The 10,232-nt window shown below is 42.9% G+C and overlaps 1 protein-coding gene and 1 long non-coding RNA gene across 20 annotated transcripts in view; one reads left to right on the top strand and one right to left on the bottom strand.

The window, feature by feature from the left end:
• Positions 1-1,543, bottom strand: part of LOC101802165 (myosin heavy chain, skeletal muscle, adult) — a 22,683-nt gene extending 21,140 nt beyond the window's left edge. The window contains exons 1-3 of the mRNA XM_027447388.3: positions 1,337-1,543; positions 1,105-1,248; positions 856-1,012 (exon numbers count right to left, since the gene is read on the bottom strand). Of these exons, the coding sequence (XP_027303189.2) occupies positions 856-1,012; positions 1,105-1,248; positions 1,337-1,543 (508 nt within the window). The remainder of the gene's footprint in view (positions 1-855; positions 1,013-1,104; positions 1,249-1,336) is intronic.
• The window catches only part of LOC106020524 (uncharacterized), a 189,203-nt gene that overhangs the window by 27,664 nt on the left and 151,307 nt on the right, over positions 1-10,232 (top strand). For 15 of the 19 annotated variants that reach the window (XR_011804166.1, XR_011804162.1, XR_011804160.1 and 12 more), the window contains 2 exons: positions 5,004-7,156; positions 8,115-8,199. This is a non-coding gene — a long non-coding RNA (uncharacterized lncRNA). Of the gene's footprint in view, positions 1-1,486; positions 1,676-5,003; positions 7,157-8,114; positions 8,200-10,232 lie in introns of those variants that run through there. The other 4 variants (XR_011804155.1, XR_011804157.1, XR_011804159.1 and 1 more) reach the window with 4 other exon arrangements.

Below are 10,232 nucleotides of genomic sequence, written 5' to 3'. Positions count from 1 at the left end.
CTAAACAGTGGAAAAGGAGAGGAATTTTATTTTTTTTTCCCCCCATTATTCAGGGGATTTATTTAGTACAGTCAGCATTATTATTTTGTGATGATTAGCTACATCCCTCTTTAAAAGTAGTTTTTAAAACTACTGTGGATTCATGAATCTTTGATTCTCTTCAGAGAATTGCAGTTTCACTGCAAGGATTCTAGTCCATTCTGGTCAAGTTAGCTTCATGCCTGAGAAGAACCAAATCCATAATATGGGAGTATTAGCTAACAGCTAATTGGAAATGAACACCTTTATCATTGTTTCTGGAAAGTGCAACTTTGCTGAGATCCTGGTTCCTGTTCTTTCCCAATAAGCTATAAATATCAGAATAATACCTGAAATGAGCATTTGGGTTTTTTAATCTATGTTTTCATGAGGCCAAAAAACCCAACAACTTAATCTATAATACACTATTTAGAAAGATTTCTTAAATTGTCAGAACATATTTGTGGGTCATGCCATACTACAAGCAAACGAGATTCAAATAATGAATAGAGGAGAATACTTGTTTTATCTGACCCAATTTGTCTCATTACTTAGTCTTCAGTGTAATTTTTTTCAGTGGCCTTGATTACATGCTATCTATTAGACTTCAGAAAAAAGTCAGGAGAGTATTGTGTCTCATGCACAATACCAACAAATGTTAAAATAACAGTTAATTAAAGATTCATGCAGAGGTTTACTTCTCTACCCTAACTGTTTAAAAATAAATAAATCTAAACAAAACAAACAAAAACAAAACAGCAAAACAAACAGCCACAAACAAACAGCCACAACAACAAATAACAAAAAATTTCCATAAAGAAATTGCCATTTTCTCACCAGTCAGCATGAACTGATAGGCGTTGTCAGAGATGGAGAAGATGTGTGGAGGGGCCTCCTGGCGCTTTTTACCTCGGTAGGCCAACACCACCTCCGGGTTGTACACCGGCAGCCACTTGTAGGGGTTGACAGTGACACAGAAGAGACCCGAGTAGGTCTGAGAGGAAGGGAGACAGCACGTTGGTTTCTGCTCAGCCTGGCACAGCAGGCCTTCCAGCTACCCAAAGGAAGAGAGCTGCTGGTACTTACATAGATCATCCAGGCTGCATAACGCTCTTTGAGGTTGTACAGCACAGCGGGTTCATGGAGGTGGGTCATCATGGCCATGTCCTCAATTTTATCATACTTGGGAGGGTTCATGGAGAAGATTTGATCTTCCTTCACGGTCAGAGTCTGCCAAGGAAATGAAAGATCAGTGTATGTCAGCTTACAGCCCACAGTGGGAATCAAATGGTGTCTTTCAGCCTTGTTTTTCACTCACCTCACCACCTTCAGTCTTGACAGTGACTTTCCCTGATTCTTTGCTCTGGATTGTTCCTTTTACAAAAGATTCCTTTGGATGTACCACAAAGACTGATGTCTTGGCATCGAAAGGCTTGTTCTGGGCCTCAATTCTTTCCTTTTCTGACTTTCGCAGATAGGGAGCTGCCTCCCCAAAGGCAGCCATCTCAGCATCTGGAGAAGCCATGTCTGCACTTACACAGGAGGCAGTCAGAAGAGTACTCTGTAGAATAGAAGATATATTGAGTATGTGAGTAAACAACGTTCTGTAGAAGAAAGAAAATCTTTCACACTTCCACCCCTTCAAATATTTTAGTAGGTATAAACAGCTCAATAGTTAGATTTAAACTTCCCTTTCTTGTTTAAGAACACCCGTATTCTTTTCAGAAATTAAAAAATTAATTCCTTAAACATCTAGCTATGAAAGAAAGTAAAGAACAGTTTTAGAGTGCTGTGGTATCGTAGTTCATTTACATAGTGTTATTTTTCTTCATAGATTATAATGAATTTGGATTTTGCTATTGCAGATACTCTAGAAGAAATAAGTCTATGATGTTGGTTTAGGCAGTAGCTCAAAGTCTTTGAAAGACTTCCTTGTCTGATAGCAAATAGTGGCTTTTCAGTGTAAAATTTATTTGCTATGGACAATTCGTCTTGCACTATTAGAGCCAAAAATATCATGATTGCCTACTCTGTTTCCTCAAAATCTGAAGTTGTTTGATTACTTCCTGGTTTTTAAAAGCAGATAAATTTTGTTGTTAATTCTGATGGCAAAGTCTGGAAGATAGTCACTGCTGTTTCAAAACATTTCAACTCTTTTTGTGTTGCACAGATAAAATATATCCAAAGCTAATGAATGAACGGATGAGAAAAAAGCTTCAAACCTATGGTAAAATCACTAGTAATAGAGATGGTATCTCATAGCAAGGTATCCAAGACTTACAGGAAGTTAAATGGAATAAAGAAGTATATGCTTTGCCCAGAATTTCACAGGAGCCATACACTTACCTTGAAACTTTCTGTCGAGACTGGGCACAGCACTCCATAGAGACTTTTATAGAGTCTGGTATGCAGATGCTCTGGATGTTTCCTTTTCCTTCAGTCAAATATAATTGGCAAACCTTCTTTGGCAAAACATTGTCTGGCAAATGTATCTAACAGCATAATTGATTTGACAAGATATATTTAGAAATGTTTTATCTTACCATTCCTGTGGATATATCTACTATAAATAATCTGACAGGGCTGTTAGTAAGGGACTCTTGATGAGTCAAAGAACTTAAAGAACTTATATTAGATTTTATAGGACCCTTCACTCTCTCTGCAGGTCTCTGTTGATGACCTAGGCCAGGTTGTTTGGCTTTTTTGTGCTGCAAATATTTCAGAAGTAAAATGGGAATAGTACGACGTATCTTCTATACACAGTCATGCAAATTTAAGGAAAGCCCTTACAGCAACAGAAAAGGCAATTCTACAATAGACAAATTATGGATGCCATTCACTAATTCATTGTATGTTATATGGAAAAGAAGAAAAACAGACACATTTCTTGGAACAGGATTTTCACCGTAATAGTACTAGATACAGAGAAAACATAAAAAATAACAAGTCAGAATGCAAATACAATTTGGGGCATGTAATATCTGCTTAGAGCATGAGAGCTGACTCTTTAGCAATAAAAATAAGTTAAGCATCACTTTGAGTAAATGTTCAATTGGTGTTGTGCAAAAATTTAAATGCTCAAAAACCACAGTCAAATGAAATGTATGCTATTTTTATAGTAAGTCATAAATGATACTAAAGACTCACATAGTCTAAGCAAAACCAAATATAAATAATTGCAGTACAATGTACCCGAAAAAAAGAAAATGATGAAAAAGAAAAATAATTTATTTCAAAAGAGTTCAGGTTCTAGAACTTTCACTGCTGCTTTTACAGAATTGATTTGAAATAAATTATTAACATTTGTATGGCAACTTCTATTAATAGGGAAGTCATTAATAGTCAGTTATTTATGTTTCTCCACTTTTATTGAAGATATGCTAAGAGACATGAGAGATGAAAATGCAAAAGAGACATAGACCATTAAAAAACTCCAACAACAAACGTATGCATACTCCGTAAATGCAGTGATATACTTCATTTCTGCTCATTTAAAAAGAATTGTTCACATGCCTTGAAAACCTTATGCCTATGACCCATATTTGTTTGTACCCATTGACAACACCCATCAAGCAATATCCTCAGCCTCAGAAATCCATGGAGGTCCCTGTAGGCCTTCACTACCTACAACAGCAAAAAAAAAACAAACCCCTCCACCCAACCACAACTCTGCACACAATCACATACGTACAGTCTGAGATCCTATGTGATCTGACACATTACCAGTCCAGCATTCCTATCCTATCCCAAATATCTTGCACACTTACACATTCATTCCAGCCAAAAAAAAAAAAGCTATCAACACAATGCTGCCTGTATCAGAGCATGTGAGGTGGTACGCAGTCCGGCAGTCCTGTAAAATGCTGATGCTTTTCATGGCTGCAACACTTCTTCACAACAATTATTTAGAAAGCAAAGGACATTTATTTATTTATGACCGAATTTAACACAAGAGCAATTAATGAATTAAGTCAAATATGTAAAGAGCTTCATGGCTGCCTGAACCTAACACATAGCCACAGTTCCTCTGAGCTTTCTGAAGGACATGGAAAGAGCTGACTAGGAGTGAAGCGGTATTCAGCACGTGACAGATAAGGCAGAAGAGCAGGAAAAGCAAAGCTGCAGCAAAGGTGTAGGGAAGTATAGTAGAAAAAAATCTTTTTCACCAGATAATTTGCTGGTAGTCCTGGAGAGTGACTGATCTAGTTCTAGGAAAAGGGCACTGTCACTTGAGCTGCTTTAAATGCTGTCAGATCTAAACATGCTCTTCTTCTGGTTACTGGCATTTTGGTTATTAAAAGCTCTGTGCATGAAGCTCAGTGAATGCCACAGGGACGAGGTTAGAAAAATGATCCAATAGCCAGCACCAGGCACTGTCCTGTGCTTGAAGAGCTTGTTCCAAGGAGGGCTCTGGCACTGCAGCACCCATCTTTTGGGTGCCCAGGGCCCCAGCCAGGAGCTCAAGCCCAGAGCAATCCCTGGGGGCTCCCTGCACAGGTCATGGAGACGCTGATGGAAACACATTGCACTCTGCCATGGAGGAGACCAGAGCCAGTCAGTGGGAAACGCACTTCAGGGTTGTACCTGAAATCCAGCTTCTCTGGGCAATCTCTGACTTCCATTCACATGCAGAAGTTAGAGGATGACAATAATTCCAAGACAATTCCTGTATAAATACTGTGAGCCCAACTGACCATGGGTGGAGTTGCGGGGAGAGGTAAGGAGCTGACTTTCATTCAGACTTGGAATGAAAAATACTCCAAGCAAAATTCTCCAGATTGTTGCATATGGCGGTTCGGTCTTCATGCTGAAAATACTTTTGTACAGTGAGCTTAGCCAAAAACTACACAGCCTCTCCATCACGTAGTGCTACTCCCACCTCTGAGGGGGTAAGTGGTGCCAGATGCACCTCCTTACCTCTCTGTCAGTTCAAAAGGGTCCCGTCAGCCACCAACTTTCTGTCATTTCTGTTTTCGTTGCTACAGAGCCTGGAGCCCACTGGGACTAGAAACAAAGCACAGCACAGCACAGCCAGAAGAGACAGAACGAGAGAAATCTCTGAAAACAGACATTCCTGCACAGCAGCACTGTGTGGGCGTTGTGCTGGCATTCCCCAGAGAGGAGAGGGCATTCACACATGCTGGAAATAGATTCCACCTCACTTTCTGCAGGTCCTTATGATATGAGTTTCCTTGCCTTGTGTTCAGTGAGCATGAACTGAGGCAGACACTCGTGAGCACCAGTGAAGTACAAGCATGGAGCACTGTCAAGGATGTTGCATTTGTGGCCCATTGCCAACCACACTCTCAGCTCTGCTTTTTAGAGCAGCAGCATCAACCTTGCAACCTGCCTAGTTAGAAGGAAATTCCACACCCACTGTCTTCTGCTTAGGTCCTCTGCTCCTTCTAGCCCGGACCAATCTGAGCAGGACCTCCTAGCTAGCTGTAACGACAGAAGATGCATGGCTGCAAGTCACTGGCCTGGCCTCCTCTTCAGACCCATTGGTCTTCTTTTCTGCCCGGAAAGAAGCAAGCAAAGTCAACCCAGTTGGACCATGTGGGAATCAACAAGGAAAGTTCAAGAAGGCATCTTCTTAGGAGTCAATATGTTTGATGTAAGATTTAACCTTAGCAGCTGGTGAATTCCAGTAGAGCAAAGAAGCTGTTGGTGAGCTCCCCTCTAAGACTCTGAAGAAGCACAGCATCAAGGTCACCACCACACAGTCTGTGCTTAATGCTTCACTATAGCAGCAGGTACCTTTGTTACTGATATTAGTTTCCTTTAACCATGTGGCCATAATGAAGCAGTTGAACGATGGACTTCACAAATATTTTGAGGTGATGTATTCATGGGGACATGATACAATAAACCATTGCACCTTTCCTAAGCCATCCTGAAGTGCCAGGTGATAACATAAAGTCCTCTTCTTCCATGAAGTTTTATCTGTCTCTTCATCCTCCCATAGAACATCTTGCCACAGCTCACGGAGGTTGCACAGCTGTCTTGAGCCACACTGGACAGCATGGCCTAAACTGCCATCAACTAGTTGCGCCTGCTAACCTGGCCATTCTCATTAGCTGCTTCTTTCCCAGGAGCTCCTCCAGCTATTTACTCTTTCCTCCACCAATCCCTCCAGCTACACCTTCCTTCTTGACATCCACGTCCCCCAGCTGCTTATGCCCTGCTGGCAGCTCTAGCTAGCTGCTCCAATTAATCCCTTTAGCACTGATGACTGAGTTGCTTCTTCAAAGTCTACTGACTGTGGCAAGACCCATGGAGCAACCAGAGAGGAAGAGGTTTGTGCTACTGAACGGGTGTGGTTGAAAGAAGCCAACAAACCCGCACACAAGAGTAACATTTCCTTCCCACTCTGGCACGCTGGTCACTTTGTTGGACATGTCCCCAGGAACAGATAACTACAAAACACAATTCAACCATGTTTCCGGCCTGCCCACTGATTTCTTTTGTCATGCAGTGCTTTCTTTTGACAGTGAAACCTGTGACTGTCAATGACCAGGAAGGTGTCTCTTGGTCCTGCATGCTGCAGGAGGGATACTGATTCATACCAGCCTGCTGACATTCTTTTAGACCTCAGTCCTGCTTCATACAAGGTCTCAGCTTGACCTTTTGATTCTTGGCAGAAAGCATTTACCTGTCCTGGGCCTCAAAGAACCTGTTCCCAGCCAATCTGGGCTGGGAACCCCAGATGCTGCTGGAGCCATTGTTTCACTTATCTATTACACATCCTGTTAAGTTCAGTCCTTAACACGTCTCAGATAAAAGAATCAACCACCTCCAGAAACTGCAGAGGCCAGAATGGAGTCAAACTCTTTCTCAGTGGTTTCTTAAATGCTTATGTGGAATGCTGTTAAACCTACTACTCTTCTGCTAATCCCAGAAACATGGGATAGAGTCTGCAGACCTGGTAGACTGGAAAAAGCAATCCCTGTTGGATTTGCAGCATGCTAGTGTTTTTATCAGCCATGCTGCTCAGATTAGCAGAACATGCTTGTAGAGATCAGCGTGCCCTGTGAATTGCCTGTGGATATTGCGACATGGAAGAGTGGCCTCAGGCTACCGTGTAGCAAAACAGACTTGACGGAGAATGCTGGTTGCTGAAGTGGCAGCTACAGCAGCGGTAAGAGGTCAGGGTGTCATCAAAGCATCCACATTTCCTTCCTTCCTTCCTTCCTTCCTTCCTTCCTTCCTTCCTTCCTTCCTTCCTTCCTTCCTTCCTTCCTTCCTTCCTTCCTTTGTGATTTGTTTCACACAGTGAATTTTCTGCCATGGGGCTAATAAGACGGTGTCTTTTATGGGTGGGGTTATACAACACTTTATATGTGAAAAAATAAATCCATTATAAACTTCCATTCACATAATGGGTTGGGATTGTGTTTGCTTATCAAAAAGCCAAGGGTCTTAGCAATGAAGCAAAAGCATTTCCAGTATTAGCGGAGACAAGAGGAGTTTGAAAACATCTGTGGCAAGAAGTGCAGCTTTAAAATGGTGTTGTCAGTTATGCTGCAATAATTTAATTAGGCGTGCTGAGAGAGATGTCACCGGACCCAGTGGGCCATGTGACAGGGAATGCCCATGGGTTCAGCAATGTTTCTGCTGTCCACTGTGTAAAAGGAGAACTCTCAGAAATGCTAGACATAGCTGAACAGAAATGCTGGCACTCTAATCCTTTGGAGGAAAAGTCTTCTTTGCTGTCCCTCTGCTAAGACATGGCTGAGCCTTGCAGCCTGAGTATGCTATGGCCACATTTCTCATTAAGAAGCCTGTTCTGCTGATGGGCATCGAGTCACGTTAAATTAAATACAAGGAGTGTTTTTTCCACTCCTAGCATAACATCTCTATGCCATGTAGGTTAATGTCTATTCAATTTGTGGGTTATTTGATTAAGACAAAAGCTGTATCGCGCTAGCCCTGAAGAGACAGGGATGGCCTTTTGCCACCTCTTAATCCTGCTCCTCCACCCAGAGACCAATTTCTGCAGGTCTTTGCTGCAAGAAGGCAAAAGGGAAGTGAATGCATCTTTCCTTTAGAGAGTTTGATTTGCAGCTCTTTGTATTGTTTGTGTCTTCTCTTTCCAGCAATGACCTTCTTACCATGGCTTCCTGCCGCCTGAAAACCACTGAGCATCTCAGTGGAGAAGGAACAGATTGCCTGACCAGACAGGTAAGCAGAGAGGCTGGTAGAACAGACCTGTCATTTGAAGATGGGTTGCACTTGAATGAGTGTCCAAGCTACACACTCAGACACTTCTTTTGCTCTCAGCTAATGTCCCTGGAAGCTATCGTAGTTGGGTAGCAGGTCTTGGCTGAGAAGGTGACCTTCTGAATAGCCTTTCTTTCCATTACCCATCAAAGCAAATGGAAGGCTCCTGTTACAGAGGAGGTGGGGAGGGGAAGAGGCCTCTGTGGTAAGAGGAGGGGTGGAGACAGGTCATAAATTAATTAGTAAGAAAAAAAAATAAGAAGGAAAAAAATAGTAAAAAAAAGAATAGTAAAAAATAGTAGTAAGAAAAAAAATGAAAAAAAAATAAAAAAATAAAAAAAAAAAAAAAGAAAATCTTACTCCTGAAAAAGAGTGGTGATCAGAAAGGTTCTCAGCCACTGTGGCTGTATACAGGCTTGAGTTTTCTGTCTGACTGCTGGACTGCTAAGGAAGGGTGCAATACTGACACCTTTAACTTCAGTGCTTAAAGCATCTATGTGATTCTAGAGAGCATCTGCCAAGTGCCAGAAAGGACTGCGGTATGGGTACACTGCCGAGTATACTTTTGCTAGGGCCAGATATTTTTCAAAGATGTTTTACACAGCTCTTTTTAGAACCACAGAATGTCTCAGGTTGGAAGGGACCTCAAAGATCACTTAGTTCCAACCCCCCTGCCATAGGCAGTGACCGTGTCCACTAGATCAGGTTGCTCATCCAACCTGGTCTCAAACACCTCCAGCAATGGGGCATCCACAACCTCTCTGGGAAACCTGTTCCAGTGACTCATCACCCTCTGAGCAAAGAATTTCTTCCTAACCTCTGATCTAAATCCCCACTCTTTTAGTTTAAAACCATTCTCCCTTGTTCTGTCATTGTCTGACTTGAGCAGAGTCACTCTCCATCTTTTTCAAAAGTCCCCTTTAAGTACTGAAAAGCTGCAATGAAGTCACCCCAGAGCCTTCTCTTCTCCAGGCTGAACAGCCCCAGCTCTCTCAGCATTTCTTCATAGGAGAGGTGCTCCAGCCCTTGATCATCTTCGTGGCCCTTCTCTGGACCTGTTCTAACAGATTAACAGCCTTCTTGTGCTGGGAGCCCCAGACCTGGACACAGTACTCCACAAGGGCAGAGTAGAGGGGGACAATTCCTTCCCTCAGCCTGCTGGCCACTCTTCTGTTGATGCACACAGCATGCTTCTGGGGTGCAGGCACGCACTGCTGGCTCATGTCGAGACAGTAGAGTTGACTTGGGCAAGCTCCTTTAGCTTACTGCATGCGATCCATCTCTGGTCCATGAGGATGGGTACAAGCCCCTGCCCACTTGAATGGTAAATCATCTGTGTAAAGCAGTCCAGCTCCAGCAGGAAACAGTGACAATGACCTCCCACCAGGCAGCCAGCCATAAGGGTGCTAGGGTGCTGGTGCCCAGTGGGGGAGACTAGCAGCTAGAGGATCTAACAGTGCTTGCACACCCTGTCCTGTTGAGATTCCCTGCTCATGCTACTAAAGTCTGCTAGGAACTGATCTTTATATCCATGTGGGTTGTATTTGGGAAGGCATGAGTTTAACCTGAGAGTGATGGCGACATTGTTTGAGCTCCAAGCAGGTCGCATAGAGGAAAATGTATCCTGTGTCCTTTCCAGTTCAAGGTGCAAAAGCCATGGCACTTTTATCACTGCTTTGCCAAGCATCACTATGTCTATCGCTAGCTATCGCTATGTCTAGCGCTATGTATGTCGCCTGCTGCCCAGATCAGGTTCTTCAGCCCCCTGAGAAATGCCTCCAGTTAGCCATTATCTTGCAGAATGCCTGGAGGGTCTTGGAACAGAGCCATCCTATGACCCTGCACTGCTGCCTGCCTTGCACATTAGGTAAACTCGGGCTTTACCTCTATAGGCTCCTATTCCAAAGCTTTGAGCATGGTCAGAGTCTCTGTCGGTGGTGTTTTCCTTAGATGCTTCTTATTTGCCACACACCTTCTCCATCAGAGTTTCGTCA

The sequence above is a fragment of the Anas platyrhynchos genome, chromosome 19 (genome assembly GCF_047663525.1).
Source record: "Anas platyrhynchos isolate ZD024472 breed Pekin duck chromosome 19, IASCAAS_PekinDuck_T2T, whole genome shotgun sequence".
Classification (NCBI taxonomy): domain Eukaryota; kingdom Metazoa; phylum Chordata; class Aves; order Anseriformes; family Anatidae; genus Anas; species Anas platyrhynchos.
Note: the sequence above shows the minus strand (reverse complement) of the source record. Positions and strands in the feature narration are given on the sequence as shown.